At 43.0% G+C, this 22,072-nt stretch overlaps 1 protein-coding gene across 1 annotated transcript in view; it reads left to right on the plus strand.

Annotated features, from left to right (window-relative positions):
• The window catches only part of greb1l (GREB1 like retinoic acid receptor coactivator), a 144,005-nt gene that overhangs the window by 102,209 nt on the left and 19,724 nt on the right, over positions 1 to 22,072 (plus strand). Inside the window, exons 15-23 of the mRNA XM_007900925.2 lie at positions 2,316 to 2,450; positions 2,759 to 2,956; positions 4,276 to 4,456; positions 4,902 to 5,094; positions 13,898 to 14,031; positions 15,642 to 15,981; positions 17,236 to 17,351; positions 18,103 to 18,341; positions 19,393 to 19,952. Of these exons, the coding sequence (XP_007899116.1) occupies positions 2,316 to 2,450; positions 2,759 to 2,956; positions 4,276 to 4,456; positions 4,902 to 5,094; positions 13,898 to 14,031; positions 15,642 to 15,981; positions 17,236 to 17,351; positions 18,103 to 18,341; positions 19,393 to 19,952 (2,096 nt within the window). The remainder of the gene's footprint in view (positions 1 to 2,315; positions 2,451 to 2,758; positions 2,957 to 4,275; positions 4,457 to 4,901; positions 5,095 to 13,897; positions 14,032 to 15,641; positions 15,982 to 17,235; positions 17,352 to 18,102; positions 18,342 to 19,392; positions 19,953 to 22,072) is intronic.

A 22,072-nucleotide genomic window follows, 5' to 3' on the forward strand; every position in this document is an offset into this window, starting at 1 on the left:
CTTTTCTCTTGAGGGGTTTCCTTCCTTTCTCCCCTGAGAAGGGCATGAGGAAAAAGTGCTCCAGTTGATTTTTGGCACAATATTCAAAATCTTAGTGGCTTTCCCAAAAAAACTATTGTGTAAGTCACTCCCTCACATTTGGCAGGGACAGCAATGCACTTCAAAATGTGACTCTCACACACACACTGAATTTTATGACATTAACTTAAGAAATTGTTTTTTGGATGAACCCGACTTGGATTGCACTTATCAGATTTGGCAAAACTTTTAAGGCAGAGCCTTTAAGTATTAACTTGGGTTGTGTTGATGAGGCCGACTGGTCATGTTTTGTTCTTTTATGGTTGGGGGATACAAGTTCCAGATTTTTCTTTTCTGCAGTGCCTTAAAGTTTTAAAGTGGACTCTCACAGAAATATCTTGTGAGTAAACAACTCACATGTATATTTTTGTGCCTCTATGGCATGGTGAAGTTTGAGGACTTGCTATGTAGCACATTATTCAAAGGTCCATGTTATGTTCCTCGCTGATGCAGCAATGATTGGACACTCAACATGAAGATAACAGTGTTCAGTTCTACAGGATTTGCTAGGAGGTAGAGTTAGAATTCTTCCATTCCCATTTGAGATGACAGAAAAACATCATATCCGGGCACTTGACATTTATCAAGGATGGAATACTGACCGCCCACCAACTTGTATTGTCTACTAAACTTAGAGAATAAAGCTGGGTGATCTTTTAAGAATTCTCACAATTGCGGTCAGAACTCAAAATTCTTGAAGCATTATGCTTGGGACAGATAGAGAGTTCTGTCTATCAAAACTGACAACGGAAGACTTATATCAGTGTAGAGAAATTGCAGTGTTCCTGCTTCATTTTATATGTAACTCTGGTTTTTATCTTAAGGATGATGTTGATATGTGGGTGGAAACCGAGACTTTCAAGACCGTCTCTTACCGATCGCACTAATTTGCTTTACACCACTTAATTGTTTTCAATAAAAAAGCTGTAATTTTCCTTTGCAATTTATTACATTTACTACTTCATTGAGCTTGTCTCTTAAGAAGTAAAGCAAAGATTAATTCAGCAACTTATATAGTGCCCTTCACAGGGGTTAGTGTCTTGGAGTGCTTAATAGTGGCGGAACTTGACACTGAGCCAGGGCGAAGGGGGAGGTGATTGTAGGCACAGTCAAAGAGGAAGGTCTTCATGTGTGATATGGAGAGGGGCAAAGAGGAGACAGGGTGAATGGAATGAGGCAGAGAGTTCCATAAGTTTAGGGCCATGGTGGCTGAAAGCATGGCCGCCAATGGTGAAGTGGCGGGAACGTGCAGAAAGCTGAGAGCAGTGAGCTAGTAGAGTGGGGTGCAAGTCAGTCGGAGAGGTATGGAGGTGCCAGAGCACGAAATGATTTGTACAAGAGTGTTAGAATCCTGAAATCGATCTGTTCTGCAATAGGGAGTTAGTGGAGCCTGGCAAGGAGTGGGGTGATAGGGAAATGGAGTTTGGCATAGGTGAGGATAGAGGCAGAGGAGTGTTTAATTAATTGGATTATTTCATGCATTGACACTAAAAAAATTAAATTGAGTGCATGTAACTCAAGAAAACACATCAAGCCTATTCCATTCAAGAATCATAGAAAATCAGCTTTTATCCTTTTCCTACCTAATCCTAAGGAAATATTAAAATTCAGCTGGCATCATTTAGCCCATCTGCTTAAAGAGTCAAGATCTTTTTGAGTGCTCTTTATCTCCCTTATATTTGTCCACTGACTACATACATTGGTTCCATCAGCAAATGTTTTAATAAACGTATTCTCTTCTGTATTTCTGAATTGTGAGAACACCATGGGATCCAGAGCATGCTCATTTAAAACTCTGCTAGTCACTGTCAAAGCAATTTACATTTATCATTACATTTATTGTTATGGCCAAGTCAGTTTTCAATCTGTTAAATTGCTGCAAATTCAACAACAATTTACATTTATATAGTGCCTTTCGCATCAGGGAAATGTCTCAAAGTGCTTCATGCACTTATGAGTGATTAAATTTTAAAAGTCTCGCATGTGAAACTTTTTTCAGATGCCTTCTGAAAATCCAAGAAAATTGCATCCACTGGACGGACTGCCCTCATCCACTATTTAGTTATTACCTGGAACAACTTAAGTGGATAAAAGAGGCATTGCACAAGCCTTGTAGTCTTTATGCTTTGTCATGTATATTGAGTAATTTTAATGCTTTGTGCGTTCGATAAAATTCTTTCTAGTGATTTTTNAATTCCTTACTTGTGTGTGTCTCTCCTTTGCTTTGCCTTCCACAGGTGATAATTTGGACAAATTCTTGGATAGATTTCAGCAAAGTCGGAATGATAATGTTGCTGTTCCATTCAATGGGAATGTAACTGACTACATCACATCAGACGAAGCCGCAGCAATGTTACCAACGCAGGGCATAGGTAAGACAAAGGAATCTGTGTTCTTCATGCTCTGGTACTGGGCTAAAGGAATCCAAATCAGTTGCAAAGAAGGCGTTGGTAATATGACATTTTCCAAATGGCAGTAAATTTGAAAGAGTGATCTGTAATTGCAAAGGCAAATTACAGTTTGCGCTGATTTTTTAAAAAAAATAATAATAATCCTTGCATTTTGAAGCTTGGATCGATCTTTGGTGATATTGAACCAAATAATATTGTGGAGGAGAGAAAAATAATGCAGCTCAAGTGACAATTATGTTAAGTAATCCTACTTCTTTCCTTCCCTCCAGATAAGTTTGCGGAAGTGTTCCAGATTTATCCATCTCAGCTAACCATTGCCCGGAAATTGTTATCTCAAGTGTGTTCCATAGCAGACTCTGGAACACAGAGTCTGGATCTCGGACGTTTTGGCAAGGTCGATTTCATTATTTTAGTACCACCTTCAGAGATTCTTTTCCATCAGACTTTGCAATGGATTCGGCAGTCAGGTAGGCAGCTGGAATTCCTATTAACTTTGTTACAAAAGCGCAGGAGAGAAACATTACAATATCGTTGCCAGATAATAGCAATAATAATAATAATCCTTTTGTTATTCTTAATACAATAATAATATTATAATAACTATTAACAATAATAATTATAATCAGATGTAGCACAATTAAGAGCGTACCAGGCTTACTTATCTATTTACTGTTGCCTCATGTTGTAACAGATTGGTATCATCAAAGTTATCAAATTGCTTAATTTAGATTCAATAGGATATATTTCCTTTTTAAAATTATGTGTTATATCAAGGTGGATAGACTTTTCTTTATTTTCTGCCATCTCAGACTAGGCACCTTTTGATTCCATCAGGGCAGAATGAGTGCCCTTTTCTCATTGCCAATGCTGCTCTTTTCTCTCCTATTCTCCTGGAGGCAATGCTTCATATTACATATTACAGCTCCATATTACTTTGCCTCAGTGACCATTCCTCTTGTGTGTTGGGCATACTCTTCAACCATACAGGGTTATTGCAAACAAGTCTGTTCCTGTCCTTACCTGGGGCCAATATTGCTATCTGGTTATAGATTTACAATGTTAGTTGTACAACTCAAGATTTTGGCAAATTTTGGAAAATTTGTAATTAAGTCGTCATTTTGAATCAAGTTTCCCGCATTCTGTTTTAAAAACTATAGAAAACTGTCTCCTAAAAGAACCCACTGAATTTAAGAATTCAACAACAACAAGATTACATTTTTATAGCGCCTTTCATGTCAGGACGACATCCCAAGGTGCTGCAATTCGCCAAATTTGCATTTGCCGAAATGTTAAGTAAAGTTTAAAACCAGATGGAAATTTTGCTCCTGATGTTTACCTACATCTTCTGGTCATGGAGGGTAATGGTGTCACTCCCACTGGGCCCTGTTGAGAACTAACTCAACTAATCAACTATCTCAGCGTACACCAAGGATCAATGCTGAGATCTCACTGCTGGGTATAGCTCAGTTCCACAAAAGGCACTTACCAGCTGAGTCCTTGGAGGAAATCTGTTTTGTATACATTACCCCATTATTATTCATTATTCAATTATTTTCTCATATTATTGCTATTATTTTTACATTCAAGTTGTTCAGTGCTACAGATTCATTTCTCATATGTGATAATGCTAGAATCACAAATCTTTCATGTAGTTTTTGTTAAATAAATTCTGGCTCATTCATCTTGAATTGAATACTTAGAAATCCATTGAGAAGCTATAGATTGATCATGCATCTCCACATAACGTAAATTGACTAATGTTGTAATATCACTGTTTTTTTAACAGGAGTGCTGGTTGACTTGGGTCTTGAGGAGAATGGGTTAGCCTTCCAAAAAGCCGATAAATACATTGTTCGATTAGACAATGACATTCAAAACAAGTTTGAGGTGTTTATGAAGAAGGTGAAGCAGAATCCTTACACCCTCTTTGTTCTCATTCACGACAACTCTCATGTCGATTTCACTAGGTAAGTTTGCAGTTTTTTGTTAGTTCCCCTTTCTCCCCTTCTCAGTTTCCTCAGCTGTACATTGTGCAATGTTCAGCACCTTGGGACATCCTCCCAATGTGAAAGGCGCATTACAAATGTAATTTTGTTGTTAAATTGTGTGTCTGGTGTTTTGTGTACGTGTATCGTGTGTGTGTGTGTGTATGTACCTGTGTCCTGTGTGTGTGCCCTTGATATCCTGTGTTTATGTGCCTTATATGTGTATAACCTAATTTGAAAACAAACGTCACAAGTAATAGAAACGAAGTGTATAAGTGGTTAAAAATCTTGTTGAAATGCTGTTCTCTTGATTTTCTTCTGGATTAAATTTTTCCTATTTCTAGGAACATTTATAACATTGCTCCTTGGGTATTTAAGTTACAGTAACTCCCATTTGCAAAGAGTCTTTAATTGTGGGTCCCTTCAGTCTTGTTTCAGGTTCTGCTTCACATGGAGAATCCAGTCAAGGACTGTTGGACAAGTTGATTAACTCCCGTGAAGCCCTTGAAGCCTGCAACTTGCTTGTGTTGCAGATCAGTTCCTTTCCCTTCACTTTACAGACACATCAGTCCCGTATTAGTTCCTATAATGAAGTGCACTGGATTCTTTCCAACACTCCTGTAAGTAATTACAATGATTGTGTATATACTGTAACAGGATTTTTTGCTTTTCGGCTAGGTTATTGTCGTGTAATGAACAGTTACCATAAGGTCACTGTAAGTGTCAGCCTGGCTCGTTCTGGTAACATTCAGGCCTCTTGGGAGAGAGATTCTGGGTTCAAGCCCCACGTTGGAACTTTGAACTCAGTCTAGGCTGACACTCCAATATAGTGCTGGGGGAACGTTGGATTGTCAGAAGTGTTGTCCTTCGAATGAGACTTCCAGGTACAGGTGGATGTTAAAAAACCCATGGGACTATTCAAACTGACAAGAACATTTATTTCCAGTATACTGGCCATCAATCCCCCAAATAACATTGGTCATTTACTTCATCACTGTTTGTAGGACATTGTTGTGTGCAAATCTATTTTCTGTACATGTTGACATGTAGGATAATAATCCTTGCATTTTTTTGATAACTGAATTCCTCTGCTGGTTGATTGAAGAAAAAAGCATCTATATTTAAGAGGAAATTTGATATATACATGAGACAGAAGGCAATAGAGATATAAGAGAAGGGGAATAAAAGAGGTGACCACCACAGATGAGTTGGTTTGACTGGCCCGTTTTCATGCACATCATTCTATGTAATTCTGTGGTCACATAGAGCTTTCATTTTAACGTGCTGAATTTGTTGTGAGTGATAAAATGAGATTGAACAATTCTTGAAATGTCCACTCTTCCCCCCCAGCTACTGACCACTAGGTGGCAGTACTCTCCTCCAGGTGAGTAATTTATCCTTTTCCAATTCTTGCTGAACATATTATTAAATTTTAAAAGTGAGTGTGTTTTGTATTGCACATTGTAGGCCTTGGAGTTGATTCTAAGGGTTCTTTATTCCTTTCATTTGTATTTTCCAGGGCTGGTGTGTTAAGGAGCAGTGAGAGCCCCACTCTCCCCCAGTCAAAAAATAGCTTTTTACCAATTAAGCGGTTTAGTCGGCCTCAGCCGATGAGCCAAAGTTAATGTTTGGCCGGGGAGAGTGTGATTTTCATCCCTCTTCGGAACATCAAGCCAGGCAAATAAATATGAAACATAATTAAAAACCTTTTGAATCTAGAACCTTAGAAGGCTTACAATTTATAGTATATAAACACTGATCTCTTCAAAATAAAAGCAATGGCAAATGGATGGATCTGAAAAGGAAGGAGCCACTTACCAGGAAGAGTTTGCTACCATAGAATCTTACTGGACAGATGGAGGCCATTTCACCCATCATGCCTTTGCTGGCTCTTTGAAAGAGCTATTCGACTTGTCCCATTCTTTTGCCCAATAGCCCTGCAAATTTTTCCTTTTCAAATTACCTTTTGAAACCTGCTACCTAATTTGCTTCTATTACTAACTTGTGGTTGATAATTGACTGCATTGTTCTTAATATTGTGGAATATAGAAATCTAGGATGCAGATACATACCAGAGTTTGAAGATTGAAGGTCAAGTAGAATAGACTTCAAAAAGGCAAACGTGATTGTGAATGTTTTATATCAGGGCATTGAATACAAAGGAAAGGAAATATGCAAACCATCAGTTTGGCCACATTTGGAGTACTTTGTGTAGTTCCAGGAATCACATTGAGGATAGGACCTAGTGGATCATTACAGAAGTACAGGATTGTCACTTTAACTGATCGACAGATCCTGATCAATAGTGCTGGGATGAGGAGGAACCTGTAACTTATAATTTCCTCAGGATTCCTGTCCTACATTAATTTTGAATCTTGGGGGTCTAGGTTTCATATTCACAAAAGGATTAGCAAATCTGGCAGGTAAACCACCAGTATTGTGTGACTCTGACCCTCCAGAGCACCGCTCGGATGCTGATCTCCATTTCTACTTCTGGGTAGATGGATTGCAGCCAAAGGAGGCACCTGGCATGAATTCGGCATCTGAGCAGAATTGTGGATGGTTGGCATCATACACACCTAGGCATGTGCAGGAACTGTTGTTCATAAACACTTTGGCGAATATTGCAAATTAGTCCCCCTTGTTGTAATGGCAAGCATGTACTTAGAGGTGTAAATGCTGGGCAATTGAGCAGGGAGGAAGGAGAGAACAGCTTTAGATGGACTGAATCTGGGAGAGGACCCATTTTTCACAAGTGTCACTTCTTACTTGCACAAGCACAAAACAGGACAATGACAGCCACGGAGGCATGAAAAATACCTAACTCAAGTAACCTAAGATGAAAGGACTTAATAATATAAAAGGTTAATAAATGTGCTTTGTGGCTTCAATGGGTTGGCTATTTTGGTTTATGGAGCAGAATGACTTTCTGTTTGGCAGGACTGAGAAAATAGTTATTGGTACACCGAAGAAAGAAATTTTGTTTTCGCAAATGGCTTAGCCTTTTTTTAAAAAAAATGCACAAACATGAAACAAATGCATCTGTGGTTTACCAAAAGTATATTATTGTTTTCAGCCTGGCTTTAATAGGAGTTCTGAAATAAAAATGCAAGTAGTATATTCTGAGAGATTTCAGTTACAGATTCACTCAGTATAATTTCATTAGTTCCATATGTAGCTTGCGGCTTTCAAGTGCTAGCGTGATACTGGATGTAGAGAGAGCAAGGGCTGTTTTATACTGTTGGCCATCCATTAGCTCGTAATAACTTGAAGCAATACTTTTTGTCTTTTGTTTCTTTTCTTCCTGAACTGAGAGTACACCAAATATAATTTTGTTGTTGTGGGTTTGGAGGGCACATTGTATTCTCTGAAGAGATTGTCAAGCATATTCATACCATAACTAGTAGTCCCACCTTCAGTGAGAGAGACTATCCAGTCTGACCTCTGCAGTGCAGGTTGCCCAATAAATAGGACCAGCCTGGCTGGCTCACAGACACAATCCTTGATCTGATATACAGTGAGGCCAAAAGTGTGCTATTCACAAACTGGATTTGTTGTATTCATTACCACTTCCGACTTAGGAATGCTAGACTGCGAGTTTAGTGAAAAACATGAATCTTGAGTCCCAAGCCAGCATAAATTGGGGGAAAAGGCCATCAGTCTGTCTGGCTGGCCTTTTCTTGGTCTTTGCTGTAGTTTTGTGAATAATGATTTGCCATTCAAGAATTTACGAATGGGTATTCCCAATCCTGAAGTCAGAATTAACGCAATGAATCTGGTTTGTAACTTTTGCTTTCTTGGCTCCAATGTTCAAACCGTTGCCAGTAGATTTTCATCAGCAACATCTTGTACTTATAGAACACTGTTCAAATAGGAGAATGTATCAAAGAGCTTTACAGAGACTGAGTATAGTGGAAGATACATGAGTGGCAGTGTACAGTCAAAGATTTTTAGATGGGTTTTGATAGACCACTACACCTTACTGAAACTCAGAGATTCCACTGTCAATGTGGAGACACTACTCACTCCTCACTCTCATGGTCACAATCTGATCTAAGTCCCTCCCTTGTGGACCTGCATCCTTAAATCAGCCATATTTACTAGTTTGTTTACAGTTCATAAGTGCTGTCTGCACTCAGCAGAACTTGTCAATCACTTTCAAACTGATAACAGGAGAGAGAGATACAGACACACACACATGCAGAGAGACACATAGACACACACACACACACACAGTTACAGAGAGACACACAGAGATAGTTACAGATGGACACAAAAATTGTATGAATTTTTGCATGACCTATTTCAAGTTTACGTTACAACTAAAATATAGTGAAATTAAGGAATATAGTTGCAAAATTTTAAAAAATAGGATTTGTACATGATTCTTTTGGGTTATGTCTCTGGAAGGAAAACACAATAATATTGCATATACGTCCCACAGATACTTCTCAAACCCAGTATCCAGACCTCAGCAACCAAAAAGTTGGGACACCCTGCCATAGACCACATGTTCCTTAAAGCCCTTGGAGCTGTAACAAACTCAACCGTAGCAGATACACAAATTGCTGCAGAGCTCCTTCCTTTTAATCTTTACTTGTTTTAGGTGATATTTGCATAGCAGTAAATATTGTCAACTTTCTGAGGCTATTAAAATCACCAAGGCAGTAAATCTAATGCTAGTTCTAGTCATGTTCTCAGAGGTTAATTTAAAGTCAAAGCAATAAAACCCAAAGAGCATGGAGTAAATTTTTTTAATTTTGTTTTCACTTTGTAATATTTGCATGTGGCCGTGTTTTTCTCACTTTTTGGACAGGTTTTCTCAGTGTACAACAACAACAAGATTCCATTTATAAAGCGCCTTTCACGTCAGGAGGACGTCCCAAGGCGCTGCACAGTTGGGTCATGACCCGAGCAGGGGGGAAATGGTCAGGGTGAGGGGAGGGAAGGGAGGGAGCGAGGAGGGGGGAAATGGTCAGGGTGAGGGGAGGGAAGGGAGGGAGCGAGGAGGGGGAAGAGAGTCGAGAGGGGAGCTGAAGGCACGGTCAAAGAGAAAGGTTTTGAGACCGGCCTTGAAGGAGGAAAGGGAGGAAGCGGCGAAGGCACTGGGGGATGGAGTTCCAGAGCCTGGGGGCTGAGAGGCTGAAGGCCCGACCACCGATGGTAGGGCGGTTGGGGCGGGGGATGTGGAGCAGACCGGAGCCAGAGGAACGGAGGGTACGGACAGGTAGGTAGGGGGATAGTAGGTTGGAGAGGTAGGAGGGAGCAAGGCCGTGAATGGCCTTGTAGGCGAGGATGAGGATCTTGAATTCGATCCTCTGGGGGATGGGGAGCCAGTGGAGGCGAGCGAAGGTGGGAGTGATGTGGTCGCGAAGCCTGGTGCGGGACAGTACACGAGCTGCAGAGTTCTGAATGACCTGCAGCTTGTGGAGGGAGGTGGCGGGAAGGCCGGCGAGGAGAGAGTTCCCATAGTCCAGCCTTGAGGTGACAAAGGCGTGGACCAGGGTTTCAGCAGCGTGAGGGGTGAGGTAGTGCCGTAGTCTGGCGATGTTCCGAAGGTGATGGAAGGCGGTGCCAGTTGTAGTGCGGATGTGAGGGAGAAAGGACAGCTCCGGGTCGAACAAAACGCCGAGGTTCCTGACTGGCTTTGAGAGGTGGAGAGTGCAGCCTTGGATGCTGATGGTGTCAGCGCCTGAGGTGCGGAGGCGCTGACGTGAGCCAATCAGGAGGGCCTCGGTTTTTCGCACGTTGAGCTGAAGAAAGTTGTCTCTCGTCCAGGACTCGATGTCGGACAGGCAGGCTGTCAGGACATCGGTGGTCGTGGATTTTTTCATTTTTTTAAGACGGTGAGAAAGGTACGACCTAAACCATTCAAGGACAGTGCCTTGAAGGTTGAGGTGGGAGGACAAGCGGTGGAGTAGGATAGCGTGGTCGACCGTATCGAATGCTGCCGATAGGTCGAGGAGGACGAGGAGACAGAGGGAGCCCTGGTCACAGATGGTCAGGATATCATTGGTGACCTTGACCAGGGCAGTTTCTGTGCTATGGGCAGCACGGAAACCTGACTGAAGGGGTTCAAAAAGAGAATGGGTGGAAAGGAAAGAGCGCAGTTGGGAGGCGACAACTCTTTCCAAGACCTTGGAGAGAAAGGGGAGGTTGGAGATGGGCCGGTAGCTTGATAGCTGCGACGCATCAAGGGAGGGTTTTTTCAGGGTGGGCGTGATGATGGCAGTTTTTAATGGAATGGGGACAGAGCCAGAGGAGAGGGACAGGTTGATGATGTCAGTGATATGTGGGGCAAGAAAGTGGAGCTGGGAGATAAGGAGTGGAGTGGGGATGGGGTCAAGGGAGCAGGTGGTTGGTTTTAGGGATAGGATGAGTTCAGTGACAGAGGGTGGGGAAACGGGTACGAAGGTGTGTAGGGGAGGATGGGTAGGAGTCGGAGTGTGGGAGGGAAGGGGTGGGTGGAAGTTGGAGGGGAAGTGACCGCGGAGCGGATTCCCTTGATCTTGGATTCAAGGAAATCCAGCATCTCCTCGCAGTGAAGGTTGGAGGAGATGACCTGCGCGGGGTGGCGGGGGGGACGGAGGAGTCGGGTTGTGGTGGAAAACAGTAGCCTGGGGTTGTTCTTCGCCTCCAGGATTATCCTGGAGTAGAAGGACGACTTGGCCGAGGCTAGAGTGGAGCGGTAAATTTTGAGGAGGTCCAGCCAGATTTGTCGGTGGACCGTTAGGCCAGATTTGACACAGGTGCGTTCAGCAGCCCGCACCTGGCTTTTCAGTGAGCGGAGGTGGGTGGTGTACCAGGGGGAGGAGCGGGAGTAGGAGACAGTGCGGGAAGTGATGGGGGCAAGAGTATCGAGTGTGGAGGAGAGGGTATTGTGGAGGAGGGAGAGAGGAGAAGAGGGGTCGGTGAGGGTTGAAGGCCAGAGGGAGAGGAGTTCAGAGGACTCCAAGGCATCGGTTAGGGATTGTGGGGGTAACTTCTTCCAAGGGCGGTAGAAGATGGTGGTGGGTCTGGTGGAGGTGGGGAGGGGGTGGAGGTGGTGAAGGAGATGAAGTGGTGGTCAGAGATGGCCTTGTCGGTAATAGTGACATCCGAGACACTGAGGCCCCGGGTGATCACCAAATCGAGTGGGTGGCCGTGACTGTGAGTGGGGGAGTTGATGTGGAGAGAGAGGTTGAGCGAGGAGAGCAGGGAAGAGAAGTCTGTGGAGATGGAGCAGGAGGGGGTGAAGTGTAGGTTAAAGTCGCCCAGGATGATGAGGCGATCAGAGGAGAGGCAAAGAGATGTGAGGAGTGTTGAAATGTCAGAGATGAAGGTGGGAGAGGTTTTAGGGGGCCGGTAGAGGAGGAGGATTTTAAGGGAGAGGAATGAGGGGTGGGAGAGGGTGAGGTGCTCAAAGGAGGGGAAAGAGCCAGTGGAGTAGGGGGATAGGGCAAGTGGTGTCCTTGAGATAAGGGCAACACCACCGCCACGGCGGTTGGGGCGGGGGATGTGGTGGGAGGTGTAGCCGGGTGGCGTGGCCTCCGTGAGGGGGAAGGTGTCGCCTGGGGTGAGCCAGGTTTCTGTCAAGGCCATGATATCAACGTTCTCATCAAGGATGAGATCGTTGATGACCAGGGCCTTGTTGCAGAGGGAGCGGACATTTTGCAGTCCGATGTGGAGGGAGCGGTTGACAGAAGGGTGTGTGGGAGGGGAGGGGGTCCAGGTTGTGAGGCAGGGGTGGGGGGAATGGGGATGAGGGAGGAGAGGTTGACTCCCCGGGTCTGTGTCCGGGGTGGCTGGCGAGTGTGGTGGGGAATGGGGCAGTCGGTGTGGCTGCTGCTGGACAGCCAACGCCGAGTGCCGCGGTGAGCCCGGCGGAGGATTCCCAGGCTGGAGCAGAGGGAGGTTGTGGGAGGGTCAAGTGGGGATAGAAGACGAGAGGGACGGAGAGAGAGGAGGAGAGAGCGGGAGAGATGCAGAGGGGGGAGGGTTTGGGGGAGAGAGGAGGGGGGCGGGAGGGAGGGGGTGAGGGGGCTCGGGTCAAAGCGGCAGCCATAGTGCGCACGCGGGGACCGGGAGCGAGCGGTCAGGTGGATGGCATTATCCCGCAGATTGGGGCAGCGAACGCAACAGGACCATAGTGGGCTCTGATGTGAGCCCTGGGGGGGGGGGGGGGCGCAGAGGGTTTTTTTTTTTTTTTTGCGCGCGCACTCACCTGAAAACTAATCTATGACGTCGCAGTTCCCCCGCTCCGTCCCCTCCCCCTAGCTGCACTCGCTCCGGCGTCGAGTTTAAGTACCTGGGTCAGTAGGCCCAGGCTCCTCCCCGCGCTCTCCTGCCGCCGCTCCCCGACTGGGGAGTATTGTTTAAAATAAGAGATTTTGCCATACATTCCTGGCTAAATTGGATGGTTAAGTAGTTATAGAAAGGGAATAGCACTTATTCAATGGCCACAATTTTAATCATTGAGCGCGATGATTTGTTTTATTCCAAGTCATTTGCAACTGTTGCACCTAGATTCTAGGAAATTGAATAGTTTTTTTAAAAAGAAAAGATATCCAGGTAGGTTGAAACAAATCCTAGTAGGTACTGATTTTTTTGGATCCACTGTTTATCATTTGAAGAGTTATGATGGTATGTTGAATATTGACAACTAAGAAATATCTATAAAAATCAAAAATCAACCATTTGATCCTGGTTGGATTGAGTTCATTTCAACGTTGTCACTTAGTTTCCTTACTCCACACGCCTCATAATAATCAATTTTCATTTTCAATCCACGACTGTTTGTGGGACACTGCTGTGCGCAATTGGCGGCCACGTTTCGCCCACAAATATACGGTCAATTCACTTTACAGTCTATTCTGTGAAGCGCTTTGAGACGTCGAGAAGACATGAAAAGCGCTATATCAGATGCAAGGATTATTATTATTATTTGGAGAGTTTTCATCCATCCTTCGGATGAGATGTTAAGTCCTGGCTGCCTGGTCGACATTAAAGATCCCGTGGCACTGTTCGAAAAAAGAAAGGGAATTTCTCCTGGATCCTGGCCAGCAATCCCTCAAATAAAATTGGTTGTTCACTTTGTAACTGTTTGTGGGACACTGCTGTGCGCAACTGGCTGCTGTGTTTCGCCCACCAAATACACAGTCAATTCCCTTTTCAGTATATCCTGTAAAGTGCTTTGAGATGTCTCGATGATGTGATAAAGCATTACATCAAATGCAAGGATTATTATTAGTTGTATTATTCTTTGACAGCCATTGGTCGGTTTGACATATTTTTAGCCATAAAAGGGTTTGTTGTCAAGTTGACGTTTGATTATTTAAAATTAGGCGGAGTGGATGATAGGATGTTACAGCACGGAGACAGGGTAACGGGGCAAAGCTTTTTCCATACTCTCTAACCTTAGTCCGTTTCTCCTTCATCCGTCAGGAGGAGGTTGGCGTTGAGGAGATGGTGTACTTTGGTTTATCTGATTATAGCAAGTCCTTGCAGTGGGGAGTCACCAGCCCCATCCTGAGATGTGATGAGGCTTTTGAAAGAATGGTCAATACCTTAATGGGAAGGTAAGCGGATTACATTTTCTCCTTTTCCTTGTCACACATTCCCCCTCCCCCCCCCCCATTGTAAGTCATCCCACATCTTCAGATCTACTTGATTTTCATGCTGTGTGCCAAGACTTGCCTGCTCCTGGACCTCTGCCAATGCCCCCTCAAAGCTGCCAACCAAGAAACTTTAGGTACCACCCAGGCGTGACTTTCTCATCTGATTTTTCCTTCATCCGTTGCAGGAAAATGCTGCACTTGGCACTAAACAGATTGAATCTATCTTCAGCTCACTGCATAGCACGAAGCACCATGGCTGTACGTACCGCACCATGTCACAGTGTTGCTCAGAGTCATTTTATCTTGAACCTCAAGAAACCTCCATTGTATAGTTGACTTAACTGAGATTAAACAAATAAATGTTTTGAATGATCGGACTACAATTCTTTTTTGTCTCTCCGCAAATTCTACAGCTACTTATGTAGAAACAATATTTGCCTTTCATGTCTGAACATTGCACAGCTATCTCGACCATTGTGCAGGTGAAATCAGTCAATAGTTAAATACTTGGCAAGAAAATTGTTGAAACACGGCCATCTCTCATAAAGTTCTGCTCGACTGTTCTTTGTTTTATTTAAAGCAGATAAATAAAATGAACAGCTACTCTATCACGAATACCTTGAGCTCCCAAATGACCTTGTAGACAAAGGTATCTCAAGGTGTAGAACAAAGCAATATTGACCAGAAGCTTGTGGTTTGACTTCCAGTCTGTACAGAATTAGTTGATCTCAATGTGGTAGTAACCGAGTGCTTTAATTGATTTTACCTCTCCGTTTTAGCAGGGAAAATCAGTCAGGATTCTTAATCCTAATCGCTAACCCCCAATCGCCCCTCCTCCTCACCCACCCGAGGTGACATTTCAACAATTTTCTTGCAAAGTATTAAAATTGCAGTCTGATCATTCAAAAAATTATCATTTAGGAAGACAGTGATTTCTTTTTAAGACCTGCAAAAAGGCATCTTTCAAATTAAGAATGCATTTAAGAATTTTCCACAATTTTGTGCTGTCCTTCAGATGCAACATAAAACCGAGGCCCCGTCTGCCTGTTCAGGTGGACGTTAAAGATCCTTCTCGTAGAGAAGAGTTTCTCTAGTTGTCCAGGCCAACAAACTTCCAGATAAAATAGATCATTCACACCCTAGTACTTCCCTATCTCTGATATTCTCCTATTCCAGTCTACTGTTTGCCCCTGCCGCTCAATTAACTTGGGCTTTCTGTGCATCTGCTGCCCTCTCCTTACCACAATCAGAGACCGAGCCTTCAGATACTTTGCCCTTCTGGAACTCCCTCTTTCTACCTCTCTGTTTCATTATCCCTCCCTCCCTTCGAGCTTTATTTGCTGCCTAAAACCCAGCCCGTCACCTTGTTTTAGGCAGCAAATAAATTGCTCTGAATTGCTCTGACGCATTATCCTACGTGAAGGTTGCTATTAATATATAAATTCAAGCAGTCATGCAAACTTACGTGCAAGCTTAGGTGCCCATCCAGCGCTGTTAAGCACTTTGACACATCATTCCGACATGTAAGGTTGACCTGTGGCAATGAAGATTCTGAGTCTCTTATCTTTTAGGTACCCCAGATTACACAGTATGGTCATCCGCTGTTACCTGCTTATTCAGCAATATGCTGAAGCTATGATGGCTGTCACATCCATGAACGTGCTGAGAGAACACACCACCCCTGAAACTCTCAGCATCATGGACGACCTGATCAGCTCTCCAGGAAAGGATAAGATTGGACGTGGACATATGCTTTTGATCCGGGTTCCGTCTTTGCAGCTAGCAATGCTCGCCAAAGAGCGGCTGCAGGAAGTTCGAGATAAACTGGGTCTGCAGTATCGCTTTGAGGTGATTCTGGGCAATCCTGCCGCAGAACTCAGTGTCGCGAAACACTTTGTTACCCGAATGAAGGTAGGATTTTTGGTTCTGTATATGTATTTTTTAAAGGAGAAAGGAAACTAATCTTGATAAAGTAAGTATGTATATCTACCAAGAACCTAATATGAATTCTGCTTTGTGCACACACTCAGCAGGGCATTTCACATCATAACAACTCCTGGGATTCTTTCCTCATCCAAATTCGCTCTAAAAATTTCGAATGAATTTGCAGCTAATCTCATTGTAGTTTTTAGGACATTGTTGCTGTATACATTGCTTCAATGACAACATCCACTTTGTTTCTAATTGATATAAATCACATTCATGTGTTTCTTTTATTTATATGTTGCTATAATCAGTGTAAGTTGTACTTTAGCTGTGGAGTCCTGTAGCTCAGTGGTGAGAGCACTCGCTTTGCAAGTGAGAGACCGGAGTTCAATTCCAGGCAGTGCGAAACCTTGGGCAAGTTTCCTTACTCCACATGCCTAATAATAATCCCTCCAAAAAAACAAAACAATAATAAATTGGTCATTTTCAATCCATGACTGTTTGTGGGGCATTGCTGTGCGCAATTGGCTGCCGCATTCGCCCACAAATATACAGTCAATTTACTTTACAGTATATTCTGTGAAGCGCTTTGGGACGTCTAGAAGACATGAAAAGCACTATATCAAATGCAAGGATTATTATTATTATCTAATGTTGACCAGTGCTCTCGCTGAAGTTCAACTCTGGAATTTGGCAACTTGGTTTGTACCCATTAGAAGGTTGGTTGAAACTAGTTGGTTGACATAATTTCCAAGATTCACAAAAAGGATTTGTAACTGTCGAATCTCAGATGTGTTCCAACTAACCCTCTGGAACTCCAACCTCAGTGATGACTTCTGTGAACTCAGTGTCCAACAGAAGATGTGGAGGGTTAGTTCTGAGGCGTATCCAGGATTCACAATTCCTTCTGTGAATCTTGCAAATTATACCTCACCATTGAAACTTGTTTCATATAGCAGTTGTCAGACATTTGATACTCCAACCGGTTTGTCTACAATGGGCATGAGCAAAGGCTTCAGGAACAAAATGTCAGTGCTCCAATCCACTGCGCATCCAGTCAATTTATGTTCTTTGCAATGTATACATTATTTGATGCATTTGAACATAGAGACGTTTCTGGTTTGTATTGGTCAATAACCACAACATACGGTGCATTTAGCAGCTAAACTACCAGAGCAGTCAGCTTTCACTGTTGTTCATCAAATGATTATATTTAGTTCAGACTTTCTCTACTTGTAGGCCTGGCGAGAGTGTGAGCAGGAGGATTGGATCCCAATCACCTATCAAGATTTGGAAGGTCTGCCATGTATTGTAATCTTAACTGGTAAAGATCCACTTGGCGAATCATTTCCAAGGTAAACAATTATTTAACCTAACATTTATTGATTTCACATTAACTGCTCTCAGTCATCAACAATCAATGATTGTTATTTACATAATTAGAGGCACCTGCCATGGAGCGAATGACCAGTTTTATTTGGGAATTGTTGGCCACAACACCAGAAGAAACGCCCTTGCCTTTTTGAATAGTGCCATGAGATCTGGTTGTTTGTGGGACATTTCTTTGTGCAAGTTGGGTACCACGTTCACCTACAAGCACTAGACTTGTACATAAAATAATAATAATAATCCTTGCATTTGACACAGCGCCTCATCACGTCGTTGAGATATTTCAAAAGCACCTCACAGAATATACTGTAAATTGTAGTAACTGTGTTTGTGTGGGATTTTTTTGTAGACTCTACAGCAATGATGGGTAACTTTTATGGTTGACTCCCAAAATAAATGTTCTTGATTGAATATTTCTTGATTTATGCCACAAATCAAGAAATGTTCAATCAAGACAAAAACACGACTGATGGACTTACCTAAACTCGTGCGAATGTTCAGGAGGACGCTTCTTGACTCCCATATCCGGTATTGGTCAATAACCACAACATACGGTGCATAGGTGAGCCACAGGTTGACCACTGCTTTACAATGAATCCTGTGATACACCGAGATATCTCAACCATGCAATGAGGCGATAAAGCAAATTCAAGGATTATTATTCTAACAGGAATGTACTTTTTTTTCCCCAAAAATTTCTTGTATTATTTTGTTCAGGTCTATGAAGTACTGTGACCTGAGACTAATTGACTCCAGCTACCTTACACGCACCACCCTGGAGCAGGAGATAGGCATTGCTTGTGGCTATGTCTCAAAAGGTGCCGTCAGAGAAACAGTGGTAGTTCTCGAGGAAAAGGAGCAAGAAAAAGTTCATATCAGTGAGAACGAATCTGATGAGCTGCAGATTGATCTGGAGAGGCCCCAGAGTAACAGCAGCGCGATCACTGGAACCTCAGGTTAGTCGTGTACCTTCCCAAACTCTTCTCCTTTCTCTTTAGATGGAAACATATCTATCTCCTTCTTAAACATCCCAATAGTGAAACAAGGCAATAAGGGGTATGGAGAAAATACAGGGAAACGGGATTAAAAATTCTGTGGGGTGACATTCCACCCGCGTCTGGATTTATTCTTATTAATATAGCATTTCCACCCCCACTCGGTCAGCAACCAATTTGCGCGCAGAAAATTGTCAGTTATGAGTTCCTAGTCCCAAGGTGGGGCTTGAACTCATCACCTTCTGACTCATGTGATGGTATTGTGAACAGGGAAAAGATGACTGAGAGCAGAATAAATATCAAAACAGGTGGAAAAATTCGGGAGTGAAATTGTAGAATAAGATAGTGCTGTGTACCATGCAATGCAATCGAAAAGATTAGGGAGGTTTGACAAGGAAAACAGGAGACAGAAGTGAAGGAAGGTATTGAGGAAAGATGATGAGTTGAGGCAGATGATTAATCAACAAAGTTCAATGTTGATGAGAAATACGACAAAACAATATTGTAAATTGATCATTTCACAATGCACTATATGTAGCAATTATTTCAAGTGCAATAAATATTTACAGTAAGAGAACTGATGTCTTTCTGTACTGATTGGGACCAGTCCCTTTGCGGTTATGAAAATCATATGGATATCAAGTCTGTGTGTGTGTCTGTGTCTCTCTCTCTCCATACTACTCTAGCTGACTCCCAAGTTATTTTATCTCTAATCCTGTACTGACATGTATCGGATTGCTGCAGTAGTCAAGAAACACAGTAAACTCGTGCAAATGCACACAGCGAGAATTATTTGCCAACACCACAGCTTGACCTCATGAGTGGGTAGTAGTTCATTCACGTGGTATCTACTCTATTTAATATATGATATATAACATAATCCTTTCAATTGATATACCGTCTTTAACATCAGAAAGGCATCTCAAAGCACTTCACAGGATTACTATAAAGTACATTTACTATCATTTGTAAGCGAACAAAACTGCATTAATTTAGTTTTTCTGTCCAACAGGTTCAGTAGTGGAGAATGGAGTGAGCTCCACCAGCGCAGTGGACGCATCGCAGAGGCCGACCTCATCCCTCAGCTTTCAGAACATTGTGATCTGCTCGAGTGATGAGGGCATGTCTGCACACACCTCGGCCAGCGTGGCCAGCGAGGGCTGCAAACAGGAGTGCGACTCGGAACTGAAGGAAACAGCAAGCACCAGCACAGTCTCAAAATCCTCCTTATCCTCCCGGATTTCCAGGCAATCAAACGTAACTAGCAAGGAGTTCAAGCCCACCCACCTGGTTTCTCCAAGAACTGTCATATTGTCAAAGGCCGCGTATTATCTCCTTGGCTCAGAAAAAAACACACACTTGTGTTCTGCTGCTCTGTTGCCTCACGCTGATGTGGGTTGGTCCAGCTCACTGAGGCCTCTTTTCCACAAAGACATGAACAGTGAAGAGCAGTCACTTTATTACAGACAGTGGACGTTTGCCAGGCAGCACCATGCAGACTTCAGCAACAAGAGCGAAGGAAATCTTGCAAATTTCCATCGGCGAAGGTTGTTATTAGTAGGGCCACCTCAGGTAAACCGAGATGGGATTATAGGAATGGATGTTTTGTGTCATCTGACATGTCTCTGAGAGTAAAAATGAAATAGTGAAAAAAATCTTTCTTTCTCAGAACAAATGCAACGGTTATATCCCTCAATCAAAATATTAGCCCAATAGACTGAAAGCATGGTTGAAGAGGAGGGTCTTGAGATGGGTCTTGAAGGAGGCAAGGAAGGGGCCGAGGCAGACGGACTGTGTGGTGGAGTTCCAGAGGGTGGGGGGGGGGGCAGTGTCTGAAGGCCTGGCCGCCAACGGTGGTAATAATCTCTCAAAAAAAAACAAAAATAAATTGGTCATTTTCAATCCACGACTGTTTGTGGGACACTGCTGTGCGCAATTGGCTGCCGCGTTTCGCCCACAAATATACAGTCAATTCACTTCACAGTATATTTTGTGAAGCGCTTTGAGACATCTAGAAGACGTGAAAAGCGCTATATCAAATGCAAGGATTATTATATCTGTGCAATATCGTGGACCTCCCTAATATCTTTGATTCTTTAAATATTATAATGCACTGCCATGAGGTTCTATTTGAATTAAGTTTATATTTATGACAAACCAACATCTGAAAAATAATGGCTATACAAGGTTGTCTGAGTAAACTAGTACCACATGTACGATACTTAGTGAAGCAATGTGCTGGGTGACATCCAAGGGTATATATAGAATCATAGAATTATACAGCATAGAAGGAGGCCATTCGGCCCATTGTGTCTGTGTCGGCTCTTTGAAAAGAACTATCCAATTCAATCCCACTCCCCCGCTCTCTCCCCATAACCCTGCAAATTTGTCCTCCCCAAATAATTATCTATTTCTCTCTTTAAAGCTGTTACCGAATCGGCTTCCACCACGCTTTCAGGCAATGCATTCCAGATCCGAATAACTCGCTGTGTGAAAAAATTTCTCTTCACCTCCCCTCTGTTTCTTTAACAACTATTTTAAATTGGGGTCCTCGGGTTACCGACTCATCTACCAGTGGAAACAGTTTCTCCTTGTTCACCCTATCAAATCCCCTCATAATTTTGAAAACTTTTATTAAGTCTCCTCTTAACCTTCTCTAGCCTCTCCTGATAACTGAAGTCCCTCATTCCTGGTACCATACTGGTAAATCTGCTTTGCACCTCTCCAATGCCTTGACATCCTTCCTAAAGTATGGTACCCAGAACTGAACACAGTACTCCAGCTGAGACCTAACCAGTGTTTTATAAAGGTTCATCATAACTTCCTGACTTTTGTATTTTATGCCCCTATTTATAAAGCCTAGTATCCGGAATGCTTTTTTAACAGCTTTATCTACCCGTCCTGTCACCTTCAAAGATTTACTTATATGAATCCCCAGGTCTCTTTGTTTCTTCACCCCCTTTACGATTCTACCATCAGCTTAGATTGCCTCTCCTCATTCTTCCTTCCAAAATACATCACTTCGCATTTCTCCACATTAAACTTTACCTGCCTATGTCCTCTTGCAGTCTGCTACTATCCTCCTCACTGTTTATTACATGGAGTCCTGTAGCTCAGTGGTTAGAGCACTCGCTTTGCAAGTGAGAGACCTGAGTTCAATTCCAGGCAGGGCGAAACCTTGGGCAAGTTTCCTTACTCCACATTCCTAATAATAATCCCTCCAAAAAAACAAAAACAATAATTAAATTGGTCATTTTCAATCTACGACTGTTTGTGGGACATTGCTGTGCGCAATTGGCTGCCGCGTTCGCCCACAAATATACAGTCAATTCACTTTACAGTGTGTTCTGTGAAGCGCTTTGGGACGTCCCCCCGACGTGAAAAGCGCTATATCAAATGCAAGGATTATTATTATTATTATTTCCTAGTTTAGTATTATCTGCCAACTTGGAGATTGTACTCAAGTCCAAGTCATTTATTTAGATCAAAAACGGCAGTGGTCTCAATATCGACCCCTGGGGGACACTACTACACACTTGCCTCCAGTTGAAAAACAACCATTCACCACCACTCTCTGCTTTCTGTCTCCCAGCCAGTTCTGTATCTATGTTGCCACTGTCCCTTTAATACCGTGGGCTTCTATTTTGCTTACAAGTCTCTTAAATGCCACTTTATCAAACACCTTTTGAAAA

The sequence above is a fragment of the Callorhinchus milii genome, unplaced genomic scaffold, assembly GCF_018977255.1.
Source record: "Callorhinchus milii isolate IMCB2004 unplaced genomic scaffold, IMCB_Cmil_1.0 Scaffold2, whole genome shotgun sequence".
NCBI lineage: Eukaryota > Metazoa > Chordata > Chondrichthyes > Chimaeriformes > Callorhinchidae > Callorhinchus > Callorhinchus milii.